This window comes from Athene cunicularia (genome assembly GCF_003259725.1).
Source record: "Athene cunicularia isolate RWA chromosome 2 unlocalized genomic scaffold, athCun1 chr2_part1, whole genome shotgun sequence".
NCBI lineage: Eukaryota > Metazoa > Chordata > Aves > Strigiformes > Strigidae > Athene > Athene cunicularia.
In genome coordinates, this window is record NW_020799095.1 from 51,821,791 (window position 1) to 51,846,358 (window position 24,568).

The 24,568-nt window shown below is 35.4% G+C and overlaps 1 protein-coding gene across 1 annotated transcript in view; it reads left to right on the forward strand.

The window, feature by feature from the left end:
* Nucleotides 1–24,568, forward strand: part of ATP9B (ATPase phospholipid transporting 9B (putative)) — a 165,464-nt gene that overhangs the window by 73,123 nt on the left and 67,773 nt on the right. The window contains exons 9-11 of the mRNA XM_026843584.1: nucleotides 660–740; nucleotides 9,143–9,218; nucleotides 16,266–16,342. Of these exons, the coding sequence (XP_026699385.1) occupies nucleotides 660–740; nucleotides 9,143–9,218; nucleotides 16,266–16,342 (234 nt within the window). The remainder of the gene's footprint in view (nucleotides 1–659; nucleotides 741–9,142; nucleotides 9,219–16,265; nucleotides 16,343–24,568) is intronic.

Here is a 24,568-nt window from a genome sequence, read left to right on the forward strand (position 1 = left end):
ATAGTAATGTTCATGGTTTGTTTTAGGGTAGGAATATTCATCAATAGTTTGCTGTCATGAGTAGTATGGTACCATGTATATTAGGCCCTATTTTTTCAGTGTATCCCTCTCTTCAGGCATTTGAATAATCCTGTTGATGTATCCAGGCTTCCCTGAAGCTGATGGGGTTTTCTTATGGGTTGACTGCATATGTGCTTGAGCATTTAAGAGAATTTGAATGAATTCCATTTTTATCTCTTGTATTTAGTTGGATTTGTCCTTGCTGGAAAAATACTTTGTTTCCAGTTTTGTTCAAAACAACAAAACCCCCACTTTATTTTTAGAAGAACAAATATGTGGAAGATATTTTAAGATTATACTATTATAAATTAAAATGGAGCTGTTAATAGAAAATAAATTAGATAAAATTTCTAACTTATAAATGTAAAACAGTTTAGTGTTAGAACTGTCAACACATTCAGAATATCATCTTGAATCCGGTTCCTTTATAGCAAGATGTCCTGAAAAACAGCGTGTTTCTTGGGTAAAAATTTCATTAACTTAACTTGGGGTGGGGGTGGTCATAAACTGGAATGTTTACCACTAAAAGGTTCCTCAATACAAAATATGATGTTAAATTTAAGTTTATATAATAGCAAGTACATTAATCTGTTTTACAGGATCTCTTTTCAATCAATGCTTATGTTTATGCTCAGAAGCCACAGCTGGATATTCACAGTTTCGAGGGTACCTTCACACGGGTAAGTAGTGTATGTAAATAAAGTTCTACTTCTTTCTTATATTTCTCAGTGTAAGTGAAACAATTTAGTGCTGAAGTTGTATCAGATCTTTCCTTAGTGTTACTGCAGTATTTTTTTTTTTCCATGTTCCTGCCATGGCAATACTTCATACAAAAGTTATCCAAAAAATATGTATTGCAGAAAGCTAACACAAAAAGAATATCTGAAAAAAGCAAAATTCGAGAATTGGGTATTTGTCGATAGACATCACTATAATCTTCTTGTATGAAGCCAGTTGTATAGTAGTAGATATTGTTTGTCTGCAGGCATCTAAAGTATTGTTCATATATGACAAAAAAGTGGTGAGTTGAATGCATTCAGTAGCCTGAGACAATGCAACTGCTAGTTTATGTGCAATAAAAATGTGCTTTAATGGCATTTGTCTTCAAGGGAAAGCTACTATTTCCAAAGTTATCTCAAAAAATAAAATAAAACTAAAAGCTACTTATGGGGGCTTTATTAAATCTTTTTACCAGATACAATTATATTCAAAACTGTATGTGATAATAGCGATGCAATAATTTCTGTGACTTTTTTCTGTTATTTTCAAAGGGTGCTCTGTTGAAGTTAACCCTTTAAAGCAGGCTGTCCTAATTAGTATTTTTAAAATTTTCTTTACAGATTTGTGGCATTATATTAGCAGATACAGTGATTGTTTTGTTTATTTTAGTCAAACTTAGTAGACTCATTCCTCTTGATAGTTTGTTTCTAAAATAATTCAAGAGAATTAACTACTGTGGAGGTAGAGAAGGGTTTTTTACCCAAGTGACTCAAGTTGGTAATAGATTTTGTTCAGTAATTGGAATTCCAGTTCACAATTCTAAGTACACTGATGAATGAGATATTGCAGCTGTTGGCTCTCAAAGACCCATTTATACCAGTTATGTAGTTCATGCTGCCTACAAAGTAAATGTCATTTGCCCACACCTTCTAAAGCTGTAAGCAACAATGTTTACTTAAACCTTGTATTGACCAATTTTCCAAATGAAACTTCTATTAACAGCTGTAAAATTCCTGTTGCTCCTGTCCCAGTGGCTAAGTGTATACTTTTCTAAATATTAATTGAACTCCTCAGAGCTTTTTTAACAACTCTGGTACATGTAATTGAGACATTGAGAAATCATCACTAAATATTTGCCCCCTGTTGTGGGTTCTGCTTGTACATGCATAAGAGCTGTATGATTCAAGCATCCCTGATATGTGTAAATAAGCCTGATGCACCTTGTGCTTTTAGGTTTACAGAGGTATTGTTTTGACTGCTTCAGTAGGAAGGGCAGTTGAAAATGAACTTGTATGTGCATGCATCAGAGGGCAATGCCTTCAGATTTGGTTCACAGTGCATCACTTTATAGATATTTTCAGGAGCGTTTTTTGGTTTGGTTTTTTTTTTTGTTGTGTACCTTCTGCATAGTGAAACATTTTAGGACACTTGTTTACTGATTTATCTTCCTACTTTTGCTGTGAGTCCTTTCTTCTTACACTAAATCAGTTTTTTGCATCTAATTTCTATTTTATGTTAAAGTAAAAAAAATTACTGTGCTTAATGATGCTAATGCATACATTTTTCCCACTTAAGCACTGATGTTCAAAGAATTCTTGCAAGGGTAGGTTGACAGGGTAATAGCACATTGATTTTTCTTTTCTTTTTTTTCGCCCATTATGAAGACAGAGTACTAACAATGTAGAAGACAAACTTAGATAATTTCAAAAAGTACATGACCATAAAACAAAACAGAAACTTAGGTGTATAGCTCTGGAGTTTTTTAGGAAATAACTTCTCTAAGTACTTCTGGGAGAGAAGTATATCTACAGCAAACCTGATAGCTGACAGAAGATACCTTTTGCAGTACACCTGCATAACCATGTCAGGAGGAGCTAAAGCTCTGCCGTACTCCACTGATGTCTGCCAGCTTCACATGAAGTCATTTTCCATTGTCCTCCATGGATTTGGGTGTGTTATATGCAGTCAATGCATGAAAGTGATAGTGTGTCCTTGCATGGGCATGCGGGAAGGATCATGTCTGGCCCTTAAATAATGGCATAGATTAATTCCTCTCCTCCTCTCCCTTCTGGACATCTTACCATGAAACAATAGATGAGCTACATTAGTGTTCTGCAAAAATCTGTGTTTAATGTGTTTGCAGGGCATCATCCATGTCTTGGCTGAGCTTATTTTGAAATAGTGATGCACAGAACAGAGATTTACACAAGTGTAACTACCATTTCTCTTCTGTCTGATGCTCCTGTGTGGCCTTGATAAATTAGGAATCTATTTCATCAATTCTGAAGAAACATGAGGAAAAACACATATTTGTAGAAAAAGAATAAAAGGTAGCCATACTACTTAGCCCAACTTTCACCAATTGAAACCCAAAGAGTACTCTAGAGTATTACATTGGTGTGTACTGGCATGACCAGTATTATTTATGTTTTGCTTACAGCTTCTGTGCAGGATCATGGAAATTATCTCTTCAGCTTTTGACCTTGGCTGGTTTTTGTTTAAATTTGGGTCCTCCTTATTCCACCATTCTTAAGAATATTTTCCTTTAATTTCTCCTATATTGCAGCTCTGTGCTGTCACCTCAGTCTCTTTATTTACTTTGGGAATATATCTAAATTTTATTTTTTTAGGTCCACTAGAAATCTCTGAGAACTGATTCCTTTGTGTTTAGTTTATTTGCTGTAATAAACCTTTTTTTCTATGGTACAGAACTATTTGGTATCATTTTCTCCAATATAGGATCTTGTCAGATGTTTAAAAAAAATACCTTGATGCAAAACCTGTTGCATGTAGCTGTTAATACAATGGAAAAATACATATCAAGATATGAGCACTGAAAAACGGGTATTCGGTTATGAATAGAATATTTGGCCTGGGGCTAATTCTACAGATGTTTTCTTGGACAAGTCTTGTATTTTAGTAGAGAGAGTGTTGAATCATTCTTTTTTACTTCATATTTACTGTTAGAAATTTACCTGTTTTGAAGCAGTGATTGTGTTCACTTCAATCTGGTTTAATTTTGTGTTGCCACTGAAGGGAATGGTATTCTGTTTTGCAGCTCGTTTTAGCTCACCTTCCTTGTGGCACTAACAGCTATACAGACAGCCAAACTGGGGAGCTAACATGTGTGGAACCCAACCCAACCCTGTCCAAAATATATAGGCCAGTAAAAGGAACATAGCAAGAATAATTATCTGTGGGAATGGGGTGGGGAAGGAATCTCTTTCAGTGATGCAACTAAACTGATGCATATTCTTCCACTTTCCTACAAAAGTTGGTGGGGGTGGTTGTGCTGCATCCTGACAGGTAGGAGTAGTGCTAGAAAAGGTCAAATGGAAGTGGTATGCTGGTTCATTCAAGAATTAAGTATTTAGTCTCAAAGGCCTCAGTTGTTATTTGAAAAAATTTCTAATAAATTGTAGCTTTGAAACCTTTTAAATGGCTACTTGAAATTTGTCATGATCCTTGATCAGCTGTATTATGAATGTAGGACTGAGAGGATATATTAAATTCTTATTTCAGTACTCATTTGTTCCTTTTTCTCTGCACATGCAAGAGCTACAGATTCATTTCCTAGAATGGGAACTGTGGACAGTTTAAACTTCTATGATCAATACTGCACATGACTTCAAAAACCCAGCCTGAATATGAAGCTTGAATGCAATACTGAACTTTACTATTCTGGTAATTAATTTAATTCAGAATTTAAAGACCAATAAACATACAGCTGCCAAATGAAATTCAACCCAGCAGACCTGAAGTGGAAGCTTCATCAGCTGGACAAAGAAGCTCTTGTATGTGAAATTTCTGCTACTAGAGTGAGTGATGGATTTCATTTACCCCAAAACATATATTGTTCTGTTAGTTGTGGTAGCCTCAGAAGATTTGCAGAACCATTTCTCCTTAGCACACTCCCAGTCTTGTTAGGAATTGGAGTCCTTGTCCTTTCCCTGCTTCATCTATGCCTACCATCTATCCAAAAGTAGAAGAAAAAAAAAAAAGTGAAACAGCTAAACTCGTAACCTGTAAATTACTTATTTTTCATTTGAATAATTTATTACAAATGAAAACTAAGGTTAAGCCATCATCTCTTTGCGTATGGAAGTGGTATTTGGTAAACTGAATAAACTGTAGAAAGGTGGGAATGTTAGATGAGGACGTAAGGACGTGAAAGGATCATCATGAAATAAGCAGAGCTAACTTATCAGCCAAACCATTCTGCTGATGAGCATGGCATGAGTGGAAAGAGATACAGCTCATTGGTTGTTTTCCTATTTTGAATGACCTAAAAGGAGGCATTTTCCCTAAGTCTTGTTTGTAGCAGCTAGACACTAGATAAGTGACTTTCCTGGCTGTGTTGTCAGCTCCCCATAATCACTGCAGGGCTTTTGATTCTTCGTGTAGCATGGAAAGAGTTTAATAATTCACTGTCTTAAAATCTGCTAACTAAAGAATAAACCAAGGCAGAAAAATATACTTTACTAGCTTAGTATCGTATTCCTGACAATAGCCAGAAGCAGACTGCTGGGAAAGAGAGTAAGGCTAGAGTAAGGAGATGGTAATGCCTCCTCAGAAGATTCTTCTGTCTCTTAACAACATGTTATGTGGGAACTTCCTGAGTCAGAGCTGGTTTCTGTAAATAACCTGCAGTGAATTTTCTTTCCTTAAACTTACCCAGTCCCCTATTGAACTTATGTAACCTTTTAGGATGCAGATAGGAAACAGTTGTACAGGTTAATTCCATATTTTTAGGAAAAGCAATTACCTGTTGTTTTAATTTTTCTGGCTTTATGACTTCTTTCTTCTTTGGTAAGGGAGCAGCGTTTATCCTCCTTTTCTAGGTGCCCATTTCATAGATGTCTGTCATCTTCCTAATTAGAGTTCAGGTTTATTTAGTCATATCTAGTATGGAAGCTATGTGGAAGCTACATTGACCACCCTTGTTGCCCTTTTTGAACATTTTCCAGTTCTTTTTATTTCCTGTTTGGAATAAGGGGAGAGGAGGGATTTAGAACTACATGCCTAAGACTTGCGCAAACCATGAATTTTTTTGTAGTAGCATGATCTGTTGCTCTGTTTTTCTCTCCTACTAATTCTAAGCATTCAGCTTGTTTTTGACTATTAAGTTAGTGTTTTGGTAGGTTTGTAATAATGCCAGCATTTGTTTTCTGAGTAGTCATGACAATTTCTGAGTAGCTCTGAGCATCTCAGAGCTCACTGGTTTGAATTTAGGGTATTTTCTTCCTTTTTGTTATTGCTTTACATTTCACTGTATGGAATTTTATCTGTCCACTTTTTCGTAGGATATATCAACCTCCAGTACTACCCCACTATTAAATCATAGGCCCTTTTTGTATAGCCATTTTGTTCTAAAGTCTTACTTTAATCTTACCTAATGGTAAGGTATGCAAAGATTTAGTACTGAACATTTCTTTAATCCTACAGTTTTTTTGTTATCCCTGATTCTGTACATTAATTCTGTGCTAATAGCCAGTTAAAACATAATGCACATGTCAAAATTCAAATTCTTTCTTCATGATGGAATTCAACATAATGTAAAATTGGCGACTTCAGTATGATTGCAGTTTTAGTAAGTGATAGATGGGAGATGATCTCTTTCAGTGTTTGGGAGGAGCTGTTTGGAGTCCCACTGTGGACAAACAGGTATTTCGTATGGAATTTCTGAGGGCAAAATACAAAAACTTTTTCATTTATTGAGATTAAATTCATCACAAGTATGGTATTTACATCTGTATCGTGTCACTATATTTTGATGACTATAAAAGACAGACCCATTCATTTCCATGAAATTGCAGTGTTTGACTGAAATATGGGATCTTTACAGTCAGATCTCTGTTAGTATGCATCATCCTATTATATGTCTGCTGGGGACTCCTCTGACAAACCCCAGCATGATTTGCTCTAGTAGTGAGTTCTTATAAAAGCATTTTCCTTTGCACCGTTTTCAGTTGACTTAGTGATGCAGTGAGAAACTACACAAATTTCTTATTCAGAATACTTGAGCAGAATTTCCTTTTTTTTTTTTTTTTTTTAATTTGCAATGTATAATGGTAGATAGAATTGTAAAAATCAAGCAAGTTGAAACAGTTTGAACTATGCAGAATAGGTTGTGGATGACAAAACAAAAAGTAATAAATGTTAGCATGTGTGTTGCCATGACACACAGATTGTCCTCAGTCAGCAAGTTGTGTGAAATTAAGATTCCTGTTTGGTGCCCATTGGGGTTGAAAGTGGCAGTCTTCTACTCTTGTCACAAATGGCTAATCAGCTGTATGAAAGAATTTAAAGAGATTTTCCCTGTTAGATTCAACAATTCTTGAAAAGCCCATGATAGGAATGAAAAATTAAGTATCAGTTTTCAGCTCACTTATGGCCAGTTTGTGTACCAGCTGTGAAACAGCCTCTGAAGCCTCTGTATAAGTTCCATATGGAAACTTACCACTGGACGTGGTCATGTTTTGACATTACAGGTGTAGATGGCAATCTCTCTACCCACTGCCATGCACCAACAGCTGCTGTTAGTATTTTGACTATATTACTAGCACCTTCCTCTGGAAAAACTAGTATTCTTGGATAATTTCTACTTAGACTTATACGTCCATACACTGCTTAATTAGGCTTTCAGGAGGCTGAAATAATCACACAATCCAAGTAACTCAGAAACAATTGTAAACTGAATCAAGTAGCTAAGCATTATGAAGTTAAGGGAAAATTACCCAAACCCTATCAAAAGCAGTCATCTCAGAACTAAGCTACTGAGTGTTACAGAGATGATTGATAATTGCCACAAATTATACTTTCTTGAGCTAGATCAGAATACTCTTCTTGCATTTAATGTTTCACTGATCAAGACTTCATGTGTTGCTGATACTACCAATAATTTTGAATATCGCTATAGCTGCTGATCCTGTTTTACCTTCAGAGATATATTTTCAGTTCTCTACACCTGAGCATTCCTATCAATATGAAGTACTTCTCTTATGTAGCAATGTTTTGAAATTCACTACTTCTGTTCTTTGTACTCCCCAGTTACTGAAAATTCCTACATGTTGTAATGTTACTCCATTAAAGTGGGCTTGTGGTTGCTGTTGTCTCACACCTAATGTATTGCAATTGTTAGGAGTATGGGAAATAATTCTTGCAGTATTAATTCCTTAGGTAAGAATCAAAACATACTTATTTTTCTTAATGAAAGACTAATCTTAGAACATTGATGATTCTTGGCAGAATTTTTATTTCTTGCTATGTCTTAAAAACTTGTGGTTTTCTTCTAGCTAATTACATATCCTCCCTGTCTTCTCCTCTATTTTTGACAGAATGGTTCTCTGTGCCTTTTAAACAATGATTTTGCTTCAAATAAGAGAAGAGCTATATATTCCTTGCTACGTAGGGATTTTTTGAAGTACACACAAAAATCTGTTTTAGGAACAGAGATTTCTAAGCAGCTCATCCTGTACTTGGTGGTTGTTTCAAAATAGAGGTGATAAATGGACATAGGTTTTGATTACTGACATTATGTAGAATTTATTGTGTACTTTAGCATATCAGTGGTCCCCCTTTTCATGAAAAATGTTTGGCACAATCTGTAATTAGATCAAATACACTTTATTATCCTACCTCCTAAAGTTTCCTTTAGTTGTAAACAGCACATTTCACAGCTGCTAATGAGTAACAAATCTGTACATGCTCCAAATTGATTATGAGATATTAAATCCGTTTACAATCTGTGGACCATTATTGCTTGGGAGGAGAGAGGGGAGGAAAAAAAGGAAAGTTTAAAATAATCACAGAAACAATTTCCTATTGAAAGTATTTTCCCATTGGATATGTATTTTGTAAGTATGTGGTAAGACAACACAAGTATGCATTTCTTTTTAAAAGTATAAATATTCTTTTCTGAAGTTGATACGATATCGCTTGAGTTGCAAAATGATAATGACCTTAATTTACTGTATGAATGATAGATGATTTAAGTTGTCATAGAGAACAGGGTATTAATTTTTCATGGTTAGTGTTCATAACTCACTTTAACTGCTTGGTAAACTGAAGTTTGATACATCTGGGGAAAAGAATATGTTCTTTTAAAAACACTATTGAATTTGTCTCTTTGAATATAATTGGGTTTAAGTAATATGGACCTCAATCAGTATTTCCCTTTTTGTGAAGTTTTGTGTGTGTGTGTGTATACAGAAATTAAAGTATGTGCAATGAATACACTATTATACAGTGGTTGATACAAGGGCGCAGACATTCTGTGCAAGTTATTCACATGGTTTAACATTGTTCTTAACTGAGTATTTATAATGCTGATTTACTTATTGGCTGTTCATATTTTTAACAGGAAGACAGCGATCCAACAGTTCATGAAAGCCTAAGCATAGAAAATACATTATGGGCAAGCACTGTTGTTGCTTCAGGTAAGTGTTGCAATAGCAAAGCTGATGATGTATCTGAAAACTTATGTGGAAGCCTATCTTTGTTTTTACAATGCCAAATATTAATGGCTTTTGAAAACCTTTTTGTATTCTAGGCTATTCATCTCTTGCTTCTCTGTCTGCCTTCCCGTTGGTTTCATCATGCTACTCACAGTATTTTCATACCTTTTTAATCCTCTTTAATATTTTTTACTTAAGTTTTTCTGTTTCTGTAGTGCTGTCCCTTGTAGCCCATTAAGGTCACTGAGCTTTTTCTTTTATTTAAAACTTCAGGTTGTGAAGTGCTCTATTCAGCTCACTGTGGATAGGGTTCTGCTGAAAATCAAGGGTGGTTTTGCATTTCATTAGGAGATTTATGTATACTCTGTGCTGTGGGTAAAGTTTGCAAAATCTTAATCAGAAACTATAGATCAGTTATACAGTTCTGTAATTTTGAAATAATGGGTTCTAAATATAATGTTTCACATGTCTCGGGTATTATAAGGAGTTCACATTATCTAGATGCTGTATTCAAGCTTAAAGCCTTGTAACTTTTTAAAGACCAAAAAATTATTTTCTTCCATCTTTTCTCTATGTAAGAAAAGTCAAAAGGACTGTAGAGCAAAAGGGCTGTTTCTTCAGCACAAAAAGGCAGAATAAGGAAAGCATGATTTCTGAAAAGGAGCTAGGATTTAAGACAGGGAATTGGAGCAACTGGAAACATGAGCCAAGAGGAGGAGGGGTAGGGAGGGATGGGAAAAAAGTAAAAAAGGGTCTCCATCTCACTTGTACAGTTAGTCCCTGCTAGAAAGGTCTCCTACATCAGTGTGGAGCCTGCTGGAGGGTTTTGGAGAAGAGATCAAGTTTGAGGAGGTGGCAGAGGAGTCTGTGTCTGAGCACTCCTTTCCAGGGTCTGAAAAGATAGCCATGTCCTTTGATGCTCAGCATTGTTTAATTTGATTGCACTGGTAAACTGTTTTGTCAAATGGATGATGCCTAAAATTGTCCTCAGCTAGGTTAACTTAAATAGTCAAGATCTGTAACTTGTGTTTAAAAAGGTGCTGCTTATGAATTTATATACAGGGGAAAACTGCACTCAAAGAGTATACATTTGCAAAGTCAGTAATTCTGAATCAGTAATTTTGAATTTTAATTGAAACCATTCACGTTTTCATTTCTGAGGTAGATGATTTGCTTTTGTTCAGAAGTGTAGCAAAGGTCTGAGGCCTCTTGATCTGCCATCTAAAATTGGCACCCAAATTAATGGAAACAGTGCTCCTTAAAATTGATGCCTTAGTACATTTGGGTTTTTTGCTTCTGAGGGGTCTTGTGAAGGTTTTAGTTGTTTATGGAGGATTTAGGTTCATCATTAATGATGGCAGTAGAGGAACATAGGAGAAGATAATTCTCTTGCTGGAGCATAGTTTTGAATAGTGGAGTAAGACTCTAAAGGGAAACTCAGGGCACTCACTGAATGATACAAAGTAAAAATATTGAATGATTCTTTATGAGTGCAGCCCCTTCTGAAGGGAAAAAATATGTGGTCAAGTAATTAAGACTGGTGTCGTGATGTGCATACAGAAGTTGGTTGAACTAAGGTAGTAGAGAGAAATAATTTCCTTCAGTAACTGATTGTGTGGCATTATATCTTCTTAATCTAAATTTTGGCGTATCATTCATTTCACTTATTTCATGTATTAACTCAATTTAATACTGTGATAGTGTGCTCCTCTCATGTAAGTACCACAGTTATCAATCATGTAAGATTTTTATTTGGAAATTTGCTTGTTCTGTAAGGCATCATAAATCCAGATTTTAAGAATTGCTCAGCACCTCTGTGAAGCTAATGTTAGCATTTGAGAAGATGAGGCCTTTAATGAAGAGTAGGAGATCATTGCCTTTTTTCTGCTCGTTACCCAATAAGGAATTTATGAGATCTTACAGGTGCACTGTGCATGTAGTCATGAAGAAGACTCATAGAGGGAAACAATTAGCTGATTGTTAAAATTAATATGTTCTAGATTTGGTTTATAACTGATGTATCATTCAGTTGTTTTCATCTCACTTCTAATTGAACGTACATAGCTGTTATGGTTTAACCCCAGTCAGCAACTAAGCACCATGGAGCTGCTTGCTCACTCCTCTCTTCCACCCACCCCATGGTGAGATGGGGAGGAAAATCGAAAACAAGTAAAACTCATGGGTTGAGATAAGAACAATTTAATAATTGAAATTAAAGAAAATATAGTCATAATAATTGTAACTAAAAGGAAGATAACAAAAAGAGAGTGAATAAACCCCAAGACAGACAAGTGATGCACAGTGCAATTGCTCACCACCCCACTGACTGATGTTCAGCCAGTTCCCAAGCAGTGTTCTGCCCTTCCTGGCCAGCCCTCCTCCCAGTTTATGTACTGGGTATGATGTCATATGGTATGGAATATCCCTTTGGCCAGTTTGGGTCAGCTCTCCTAGCTGTATCCTCTCCCAGCTTCTTGTGCGCTTCCAGCCTTCTCACTGGCAGGACATGAGAAGCTGAAAAATCCTTGACTTAGTAAAAAAACTGCTTAGCAACAACTAAACACATCTGTGTGTTATCAATATTATCCTCATACTAACTCCAAAACACAACACTAAACTAGCTACTAGTTTATATCTCAGACAAACCAGGACAATAGCTGAGTTAGGATACTTGATGCTAATCTGATTAAATTCAAATTTTTACAACTTTTTGAAAAACATTGGACTTCATAACTGAATTTCCAAGATTTGTGACAACAGAAAATCTTTTTAATGAAAACACTTGTGACTCTGACTGAATTATAAACACATCTAAATTGCCTTGCTTAAAACCTGCCATGGCAGGATGTCAGTGGTGGAGTCTACATACACAAGTTGCAGGCACCTCTGCATCCCCTCCCCTGCCATGGCCTGTCTTGATTATATCTAAAAACTTTAGTGGAAGATTATGCTTGCACACAGCCTCTGCAGACAAGTGCCACTCAGATTCCGTGAAAACAGAATAAACAGCCTGTAGCTTGTGAAAGTCTTTACTAGTTTTTCTACTCTGTAGATAGCTACCTCACCTCAGCCACACTTGTATCTTATTTCAGTCTCCTTACTGTCTAGGCTCACAGTTCTGTTACATGCAGGTATTTTTCACCCCAAAGTATATGATGTCTATGTGCAATCCTAATCTTGTATTACCTTGCCTCATTTAAGAAAGTGGGTTTGTAGTCTGTACCCAGATGGTAGGGGGTAGAGTTCTGCCCTGCAACATTGTGCATCTCATAATTCACCTTAAGACTCTTCAGTATGGCAGCCTTTAAGGCATCCTAGCTTGGAAAGCTGCTTCCTTCAGAGCTTCTTAAGCAGCCTGGACATCATCTGTTACTAAGCCAAGCAAATATGTGACCCGTTGCTCTTGAGACTATGTCATGCCCTTGCCAAATCCTTGGAAATTGTTACAAAGCATTCCAGGTCAACCTGCACTACTATCTTGACCTATTACTAACCGATGCTGTCATTCTCAGGGGTGGAAACAGGGAGCTACATCACTGACACCCAGGAAAGAAATATGTATTTGATTTGCAGATACAAAGCTTACTGAAATTTTAAAAGTTTTTTCATAGGGTATACAGGAGAATTGTTAGGCAAGGGTGTTCTTCTCATGTTCCTCCTTCCAGTGATTAAATGTGGTGAGTTTTCTGATATTCCCTTTGACATACTATGTAAAACACATTGCATCAGCTAGGAGAGCCCACTGTCTCCAAGACACATGCCATTGCTATTTGTCAAGGTCAGGCTAGGAAAAGTGTTTCTGGAATTAGTGGGGAACACCTCAGAAAACTTGGGCTCTGGTTGCTGGTATTCTGACAGTTCTAGAGGAGAGAGACCACAAATCAATCATCTTGCAGATCAGTAACGGTAAATGTAAGTGTCTAAAGATATCAAAGAATTTTATCAACTACATGTTGAATGCAGATTAGTAAGAACATGAAAATATCAGGATACTACAATAATGGATTCTACAGGAAAAAAAAAAAAAAAAGCCTATTTCTAGAGCAGTACAAGTGACAAGAAAAGTATTGAAAAACTATTTCTATTTTCTTTTTGAATTTGGGGAACCAAAAAATTGGTTCAACAAAATCATGTACCATCAAGCAACTCAAGAATAAAGTATTCCACAGCCTCTTTAAATCAGCAAGTAAAGTTCAGGAGACAGATTCTTCAAATGCGTAGATTTGGAAGGTGTTTACTTTCCTTGGTTTCAGTATGTCTCCTTACCCCTTAGAATAACAGTAGGCTAAGTGGGGAAAAAAAAAAAAACAAACAAAACCCATTTTGTCACACCTAATATATACTCAGAATTGGTACTTTAGATAACTAAATGGAGATTCCCACTGCTACCAAATCTGAAGTGCTTTCTACCCCTTGCTGTAAAGCCCTGACAGATCTGGTGACTGTGTGTATGATTAGGTTTATCGTAACCACAAAACATACAGACTAATCTGTGAGGATCACAGTGGCAGGGGTGGAAGTCAAAAGACCCTCCCTGGAGTCCTAAGCATGCAGCCATCCTTTTGTTATTCTTTAATAAGTGGGATAGGAAAAAATATTCTGACTTTTTTCACTTACAGGTAACATGCTAGTGAGTTTTAAAAAGGAAACAGTAAGATACAGAATCTATGTGCCATTATTAATATCTATATTATTGCTGTGGAACTAATAACAGTGCCTGAAGGAAAGGAAGTTTTGGTTAGTGAAAACTTGAAAAACTGCTATCACTGAAGAAACAACTTTAAATATGACCAAATAATTTGAACCACTGAGTATTCTGAAAACCATTTAGGTTATCTTTAATTAAATCACTTATCTTTCAGATCATTTGTATTCATGTTATCATTGACTGTGGTATTTTTATTGAAAGCTTTGGTAGCTTTCCTTTTGGAAAGGGAGAGAGGAAAGTCAGCAGTTAAATTTTAAAAAGCCTCAAAATGTCCACTACAGTACGGACCAACTTTTTCCCAACTTTTTCATTTTTTCCTTTCCATTTACTGTAATGATCAGTGTGGCTCAAAGCCTAAACAAGATAATGCAGTTTTCTGAGAGACCTGCTGAGATACCTATTAAGAGGAGATTGTATTAATGGAATTTTGTGATCATTTTGGCAGGTGTCAGTCTTGCAAAGACACTTTAGATAAAATCAGAACAATTTGTATAACTGCACAGCTGTAAAAAGCACTATTTTATGCCAAGTCCTACACATGATTTAAATTAGTTTGAGCACTCTCTTGTTTTCTTATGGTTTACATAATGCTTGGGAGATACTGAAAATTAATATGATCACACACCAGATTCAGAGTACACCTGACTATTTGTGTTAACTCTGCACAAGTCTCTTTTTATCTCTTTTCCAGGCCCCCATGTTCATTCTAGTGGTATCTCCTCTAACTTCTCTCTTCTTCATTAACCACTCTGCCCTTACCAATCAGTGGTTGCCCAATTTATATGAGAGCCACTTTGCATTGATCACAATTCAGTAGTCAAAATGGATTTTATCTGCCTTTCACCTTCAAAACCAACTTTTCAAGGGGCAAAATACGAATCAAGTAGGACAGCTTATTTTTCTGAGCTGCAGCAGCCTAGCCAAGTGAAACTTAGTGAAAAGGTGCCAGCAGGAACAGAGAAATCCTCCCCAACTTTTACTGAACTAAGGAGGTACATTGTTGGGGTGTGCAGGAGGAGATTCCCAACGGAATATTGTCCAGTGTGTTTTGACCATTGAATAGAGGTCAGCTCAGATGATCACTCCAAAATGAAATGCCCCAAAGGGATATGGACATTGGTTGGAGACCAGTAGAAGAGTTCAGAAATTATGGATCAATAACTATTATTTTACAAAAGTCAGGAGGAATTTTGGAGTGTGTTGGGGGCGTGTTACCTATATACTAGTGTGCAGATTTGCATCTGGAACAGTTAGTAGAGGCAGACTAGCCTCGGGGAAAATGTTTCTTAAGTCTTCCCTTGACATAAAAGCTTTAGTATGAAGAGGAAAATAATAGATAAACTAATTTTTAGTTGTCCAGACGATGTAATCACTGATGTTTTGTACGTGGATTCGAAGTTTTCACTTCCATTCTCCTTTTTGAGTAAATGAAATTGCCTTTCTTTAATTCCAACATCTTTAATTGTTATCTTTTTTTTCTTTGTGTGTTTCTTCAATTTTTTTATGACTTGTTATGCTGCAAGAGTGGTGGTGGCAGATCTTGCGTGTGGTCCTGATTGTCAAAGACAAATTAAGTTACTCTGACATCAGACAAATGTGTCATATTACAGCTTTTAAAGTTTTCTGAACATGGTGGTTCTGACAATTTATGTTAATTATTTCTTTATAACATAAAGATAACAAAATATATCACATTATTGGTTGTGCTGCTAGAAAACCCTTTCAGGTCACTTGAAAATAGAAATAATGGGTTTGTGCTAAAAAGTAAGATAGTGCCATATTAATAAAAAATGCTGAAGCCAAATTTTCCTATACCATCCAGTAAAAATTGACTAAAAGATAATTGGAACAGGGGAATACTTTTTTTAAGTTAATGAACAGGAGAATATTTTTGTATGGGATTTGATCAAAGTAATTTGGTGAAATAGATTTTACATCATTATAGATGACAGCTAGCAGACATTGTACTCATTTTTGTATTCCTTCTGAAGGGCAGTTATTTATGCTGTGTGTTAACTTCTGAAAACAGTTAGAGAAAATTTTAAGGTCAAATTCAGGTTTTTAACCAGTTATATTGAAAGTATTGTTTCCATTAAAAATAAGGGAAACATGTCGTTTTTATGGATGCTAATTAAAGAAGTTACGATCCTTCGTAGTCAATTCTGAAAAACAACATTCACAATAATATGTACATTGCATAAATGTTTGGGCTTTTTTTTATACAATTGATTTGTTTGAGGAACTGTAGATTACAGGAAGTTTTTAATTCAGACAGATTTTGTCATAACTACTTGACACCCCTCTTTTTGTGTGTTTTTCAGGAACTGTAATTGGTGTTGTCATTTACACAGGCAAGGAAACTCGAAGTGTAATGAACACATCCAATCCAAAAAACAAGGTAAGTTAGCCTTGCTGTGTGATTTCCTACTTATGTTTTCGTAAAACTTAAAAATAGATGTACCTAAATCCAAGAATCTACAAGCTTTTTACTCCAATGTTTTTTGTGTGTGCTGAACTGGCTTGAACTTTGGTATGAGAAGTGAATTCTGCCTCAGTCTCCTTTTGGAATTAAAATTATTCTTCTGTTAGCTAAGAGTGCTACAGATACTAATAGAAACATTTGTCTTAGGCAAAAGACGTGCACTTATACTTTTTACACTTTTATCTCTCAGCCAAATATTAATTCCCACTTCTCTCAGATTATTTTACTATAAATTATTTGTCCAAAGCTACACATAAACAAGGAATGTTTATAACAGATTACTCAAATCTATTTGGTCTCACAGAGGAAGTAGAGCAAAATAACTGAGGTTACAGTCAGTACCCAGAATGCTCTTCCAGGGATTTTTTTTTATAAGCAATGAAAACATTGTCAAGAGATTTGTCTGTTGAAAAGATACCAGAATTTTGAGTGCTTCCCTCTGTACAAGGTTCTTTCAGTTCAAAACAAAGCAAATAGCTCTTCATTTCATCAGTAATGTTACTAACGTGAGTTGAGGAGGGCCCTCAGTTATAAAGAAATGAAACTTCAGTTGTAGGCTGTGTTACAACCTAGACCTGTGTTTAGTAAGAAGATACTTAATTATATTAAGAAAGGAAAAAATTCTTGCAAGAGGTTTAGAAAAAAATCAATTGTGACAGGTTGCCATTTTCACGCCATTCATAATAAGTTGCTCTGAGTAGGAACATCAAGAATGAAATGATAATACAAATTGCTTGAAACAGTTATTGCAGTCCCCTGAGTGTATTGATTTGTGTTTCTAATAGAGATGCTTTTAAATGTCTCATTGACAGAGACAGGTGATATGTACCATTACATGGATTAAGATGGCCTTTTATTATTTTAATCTTTGTAACATACATTTTAAAATAATAGAGTAAAATGGAATCAGAATGTTTATGGTGCATAATTATTTTCTATTCCATCTGATACAAAGACGAGCCTTTTAGTAACAGAATCTTTCTCTAAGAATTCTGAACAACTTCTGACTAATAAATAATTCTCACAGGTGTTTAAAATGAAATTATTTAATATAGTAAATCGATAGGCAAGTATGCATAAATGTAACACTCTTTACCCAAATTCAACAGATTCTGCAGGTATATGTATTTGATTTTTAGTAAATGCTTGTTAAAAATTTTTGCATTAATATTCACATGGAAAACTATTGATAGTAAAAAGATTTGTGTTTAAAATATCCCTGATATTAATATTAAAATAGTTACTCCAAACTTGCATCAGCAAAAGGATAAGTAGCAGGTAAACATACAAAAAATGAGATCCAGAAGCATGTTGACAAGCTGCAGCATGGGGGTGTTTTACTATTATGACAATACATGTACAACTTTTGCTTGCATAGTACTTTAATGTTATAGCTGCTAACAATTAAATGCGTTCGTTCTTCTACAGTGGGAACCTAAGTAAACTTATTTTCGTGGAGCGCTAAAAAGCATAATACTATGTGTACACATGCACATAAACTAACAGAGCCAAATCCTAATAATATTATCTGGCATATATTGCACTGTCGGTATATGAACACTAAGTAATATAATTAGTTTAGGAGCCATTCAGGGGAGATTTAGACTGGACAATAGGAAGCATTTATTTACCAGCAGGTGCTCAAACCCTGGAACAGGCTTCCTAAAGAGGTGGTTGATGCACCATGTCTGTTAGTGTTAGAGGTATTTGGACAACACCTTTAATAACATGCTTTAACTTTTGGTCAGCCCTGAAGTGGTCAGGCAGTTGGACTACATGATTGGTTTAGGACCCTTCCAACTGAAACAGCCTATTCTAATGAGAAATCATGCTTTTAAATAGTATTGTATGTACCACTGATTGATAAAACGTGATGTTTGTATAACTAGACTGTAGTCATTAGTGGTCCAAAGGCCTTTCAAGGAGTCACTGATGTATTAAGATGTTCATTATTCTAAATCTGTATATTCATTTGTTCTTGAAGATGCTTAGTTCTTTGTACCATGGTTAGCTGATAGTAATACACTAAATTTGAAGAATGAGGCTTAGTATAGTATATGTAAAATTACCTTCTTTAAATGTCTCTGCCTTGGTAGTTGCTCTATAGACTATTTCAAAAATTTAAAAATCAATCTCATACTGAGAAGGTGAAGACTTTCTGTAGAGCCTATTTCCTGCATCAACTGCATCAACTCTGCATCAGCTGTCTTTCAGATTATTCTGTAAATGGGTAAATGAGTCTGGTGTGTACCAATTGCTCAACAATAATATTGGTGTGGTGTTTTCTCTGTATGGACTGAACATCCTTGTTTAATGCAGTAGCCAACAAGTAACATGACCAGTAAGGATGAATTTGGAAAGTGAAAACTGAAAAACACTTAAGGCTATCACAGATGAGTAAGTGATAAAATGTAGTACTTCAGTGTAAAAAATAGTTCTCAATATTTTTTTAATATGTAGTTTTAACTCTATTTTTCTGCGGAGTTAGCGTCTTACTGTCTCCGTGTCCTCTACCATGGGGTGAGTTTGGTTTGCATACTTCTGTAAGACAGACACTTACTGCCTGTAGAGGATATTCTATGTTAGTTACCCTTGCAGCATGTGGACAAGCAGTAGTAGGTTCATTCGTCCTCTGTGTATTTGGGAGGGGAAATCTTCTCGTGTTTTCTCAAGCGTGGCAATAATGATTACATGTTGGATAGGATATGTAGCATTAGGAGCCAAAAGGAGGGCGAAAGGAATCTAAAATAGTCTTTGAGATTAGAAGATATATGACAGTTCAGAGATTAAAGATTCTAACATTTAAAAAAAAAAAATTGCACCAAACTGTTGCTGGAACTAAATTGAGATTAAATTGATCAGTTGTGACATTGCTGCAAACTCAAGAGGAAATGAGTGTCCCCTCTTCTTTTTTGAAGAATTGTTACAAATACTATTTATAACTGGTTTTAAATGACAGACTGTCTTTCTCTGATGCTTTTTGAAAACAAATAATATTCTAGAGGTTTTTCTGTAGCATGTGTTGATATGCTCATGTTGGGAATATAGTTCAGTGATGCTTGTGTTTTCTGGCTTTAGGAGAAAGTAAACATTGAGATCTATGATTCTAAATTTGTATTGCCAAACTGAAACTTCTGTGTCTAGAGACAAGTATTTGGGCTTGACTCTGTTACTATTCCTCTCTTTCAAATACAGGTAGATGCTTCAGTTGTATTTCTTACTGGAGTATAACATTACTGCTGTACTTTGTGCTATAAACTGTGTCTTTCTAATGGCATGTTTTTAGTTTTCCTGCTTACGGGTAGATGCTTTTTGACTAGACCTATATTAAAATCTAGACATGCAGACCTGCTCTATAAACACTGAGCAAAAGACTAAAACTGAAATAAGTTTAGGCAAAATTACATTATGAAAAATTGTGAAATGCATATACCTGTTCAAGCATGTGGTTTATCTGTATGTTAAACTTAGAAGGATTTATTGTGTTTGCTGAAGTATTTAGTCATTCAAGCAACAATTTCCTTAACTTAAAGTCAACACTTTGTTGTTTTATTACAATTATAAAAATTGTTTCATTGCCTAAGGATGCAGACACGGTCTGAAAAACACAAAGATAGAGAGAAGAGAATTTTCTTAATGATCAATTCAATATGTTTTTAATTCCAAACAATATAAAGAAAAATTATTTCTGACAAGGTTTAATTTCAGTCTAAAATGATATATGTTCTGTGCTTTAGATAAATGTACAAATGGTAGCATCAACATTATTATAGTGTAATGACTCTCTGCATTTTACCTCATTGGCAGTCACATCAGCTTACTCAGGAATGCAGTTCCAGCCTTTTTTTAAAAAAAAAAAAAAAAAAATCAGATTGAATTGTGCTCCTCACAATGCTGTAATCAGTAATCAATCCTATTTGGATAGATATTCTTAAACCTTGGCTTTCTGGATGAAGTTGGATTTGTCAATGCTAAAGGTCATTTATAGGTGTTAATTAACCAAGAGGGAAATTAACAAATGAAGATTATTTATTTATTTTGTCTGGCATTTTGTAGTGTTCTCATTCTTACTTATTTCAAGTCCAGAATAGTTTTTTGTTATCTAAATTTAGATTTGCTTTAGCAGATTTGGTCTTCATAGAAAACAACATTGTTAGCACAGTCCTTCTGCAAATGTGACCTGTTTCCATCAGTGGCACAGATTTTGGGAGTAAAGTTTAAATAAACACAATATACTTGGAGGGAGATGGAAATGAATTTGAGGGAATGTATTTTGTGTACTAAGATTGAAACAGTAAAATTACTTGGACTCTGCAATATATATATATATATACATATATATATATATATACACACACATACATACACATACATACACACACACACTCAGAATGTACACACTAATGAATCAAACTGAGTAGAAATTATCTTAAATAGAACTCCTGAGAAATCAGTAGCCTCTGTGAAGGAGCTACAGCATGTAATCTGCCTAGTGTTCTTCAGATTAGTATAAAAATAGTTTATATTGCTAATCCTTACAAACAGCATTCAAAACACTTTTTTTTTCCTTATATTATGGAATTCTACATCTGCTGTTATGTTTTAACATCAGAAGTAAAACTTCATAGTAACCATTCAGTGTTCATCAAAATGGTAATATTGTTTTTTTCCCCTGATTCTTAACTAGCCTGAAAGCTAAATACTATGTCTTGTGGTTGGTGCTATGCTGTTTTTGTTTGGGTTTTTTTAAAGAAATGAAAATCTAATAACTGCTGTTGTTTTTCTTTTGTTGTGTGTTTATTGCCCATGGTTATTTGAAAATGGCCTTACTAATGAACCTTGAAGTAAGAAAAAAATATTTTCAGGTCTGGTAAACTGAGGCAAAATCACTTCACCCCTCCCACAAAATTTCTTTTCCTAGCGTTTTGTGATCAGATTTACTTCACAATATTTAAAAGGCTTCTCTATGCTTGTCCTCTCTCCCCCATTTTATAAGCATAAATTTTGAAAAATATTTCCTAAAAAAGGACATTCTCCACCCAGTTCTTTATTTGGAGTGAAATAGAGTGGCTGGAGCAGATTATGTGTTCACAGAAGTTGATACCACTTCACCAATTTACTCATTTGGCATAGCGGTTTCAATATTCTTGCCTTGACAGACTTTTTTGAACATCCTTAAATTTAGTTTTCTGACGTCTTGTAGTCATGTTAGCCGTTCTTACACGTTACACCTCAAAGGCTGACATTTGTGAGTCCGACTTGAATGTCTGTTCATGAGTACCTATGTTAACATTAACAGCTCTTCTGTACTATGCCACCAGTCTTCTCCATAACAGAAGCAGAATCACATCATGAATCTTGCTTGTCAGTAGACCAAGGGAAGAAAATGCCCATGAAATCCCATCAGATAACAAGAATTTGGTATTACCTAAAGAGCTTCAGAAGGGCCTTAGAAATGCATTGTCTTTATCATGCTGCTGTGCTGTTATGCAGGGGCCCAGTAACTTCACCTGCATATTTTTCTTACTGAACTGATAATTTGATGTTCATAGTCTATTTGAGAACAGCTTTCTATGGCTGTATGCCTGTAGGGCCTAGGATAAAAGCAGGACATTGAAAATTTCAAGGATTTATAAGAACAGGGTTTATTTAGCACTTCTTATTGGAGTATGGTCTGCTGTGCTTAATCCTCCTAAAAACTCCTCTTTATGAGATAAAATTGAGAAAGCTGTCACCTACAGGTGTTAAGTAGTCTCCAAACTTAGTTTGTCCCCTGTACCCAGAGTTTCTGTCCAAGAAAAGGGTTGACAACCAGCTTCCCTTGAAGCATGAGAATCCCTCTCTTGGTTTACGGGAGAACTGTTGGGATTGGGCCATAAGGAAATACATGTAATGTTTTACTGTCACTTTTCTCTCCATGTGCTCTTATCTCTGAGCAAAGGAAGGAAAGTAACAAAAGACAGAAAGTAGAGTAGCCCCTTCCAAAGCCTAGAGTGTCTTGGTGAGACAGATAAAAGTGTTAGATAAGGAGGAGGACAAAAGACACCTCTCCTGAAAAGTTTGGCAAGAAAGGGCTGAATGGCAGAGGAGCCACCCTTGTTTTTCCCAAACTGGTATTAGAACGTAGGAACATCGATGCTTTAAAATGGTCAGCAGTGTTTTGGCAAACAAAAGGCAAAATTTCTGCATCATTCACTCTGAGACAGAAGGAATATCTCCCTAGTATCATTACCAGTAACCCCATTAACTGAAATAGTAAAAGTGTAGAATTGAGGATTTTAATCCTCAGATGATTAGTATGGAAAAGGGTATTTCCACATAAAGGAACTGAGGTTTTCAGTTTTCTTCTATATATGGAAAACTGGAAGAATACTATGTTTATACCACTATATTAAAACAATAAGACTGAAAGTCTTGATTGACTTCGAATTCATATGTGGACAGAATTCACTTAATGCAGAGTAGTATGTTGTACCAGGTTTTTTGTACACTCCTATATTTTATGTACAGCACACTCCACTACTTTTGCAATTGCTTCTTTTCAGAGACTTGGTGGGGGCATTCTTACTCACGTTATGAGTGCTTCTCAAATAACACTGGGTTGTTTTTTTAATATTTTTCTTTACGTTCTCTCAAAAAGTAATACAATGGTAATACTACAAATGGGAAACTGGAGCACAAGAGATCAAAGCAGGGAGTGGGCGGGAAACCCACAAATAAAAAAAAACAGTGACTGAAAGTGGTTAGTTTAAGGTATTGGACTTCATTTCTCATACAACTTAGTGTTTCATAGTACTGTTTTATCTTGAATACTGCTACTGTTGGGTTTGCATGCACATGATGTCTGTAGCCTTAGAGCAAACTTGATCCCACTGTATTTGACATCTGGAAAATAATACTAGATCAGTACTTGCTTATCTGCTTTGCTGTTATATGCCTAGGAACAAGTTGCTCCATGATGTGGCCTGTCATCAATTCACAAGTTAAGTCCCAGAATAACCTGTGCCCTGACTTCTAATTTGTTCTGAAAGCAACAATTAAACATATTATGCAATTGGTATAGCAAGTCACATTCTAGGTCTTTTCTGGCTTCATGTAATTTAGCATGGTGTGCTGCATTGCTACATGACATCTGAGTCACCCAGCTGAATTGCTGCTTAAGTACTGATCTGAAGAGATTGTAGTATGTTATGCTACTGTGCTACTTGGGACATGGATGTTGAATCAACATTTCTACTTCAACTGGTACCACTTTCTATTTAAATCTTACTGCAAGGCAAAATATGTGTAACAATATATGATTTAGTTCTAAACAATTGTTATATAATGATACACAAATGAAAGAAAATGGCTCTTTGGTAGTGAGAAAGAATTCTTACTGTACTCTAGGTAAATTTCTGGGTTTACTGAATATTTTAGAGTTAGTGGCAAACTCTCCCACTGATTTTGCTAAACCCAAGAATGTATTCATAACTGTAAAATTCCTATGATTTCAAATTCATTCTCTATTATAAAAATAAAGGAGGATAAAAATTGGTATGTTCCAGAATGTGAACAACTAGCCATCAGCCATGTTTAACTTAGTCCTAAATTTTTGTGGTTCTCACCAAGAATTTTACTTGATGATGTGGTGAGATACATCACTTCTGTTTTCGAGACCCTCATTAAATGTTGTTTGGATTTTGTTCTTTTTTAGTATGTTCTAAACATGAATATGTTAGAATTTGGCAAAGCAGCTCAATGTCATTTCACACCAGCGTTTGAGGAAGGATCAGTGGTGGAGTACACCATTTCCGCACTAGCCCCTAAAATAATCTCACAAAATGGTCTGAGCAACTCTTAAAATAGGTCAGGTTATGGAGTAGCAATAACTTCTTACTGATTCACCAGAAATACGGTGTATTTTTACCTGTAGCAAATTGGGCTAAAATGAATTATTTTTGGTAAAGTAGAAATGGTTTGAAATTTGATCATTCTACAGAAGACAATGCAAAAGGGAAATGCTTTGGTATAGTTGGCTTGTGTTGAGTATCTCAGTAAGCTGTTAAAAGAGGCAGTCCCTGATGGCTATTTCCTCTCAGCTGCTGCCTCCGTTGCTGCTAATCAGTTGCAGGAGTTTGCTTTTTCACTTGCACTGCTCCT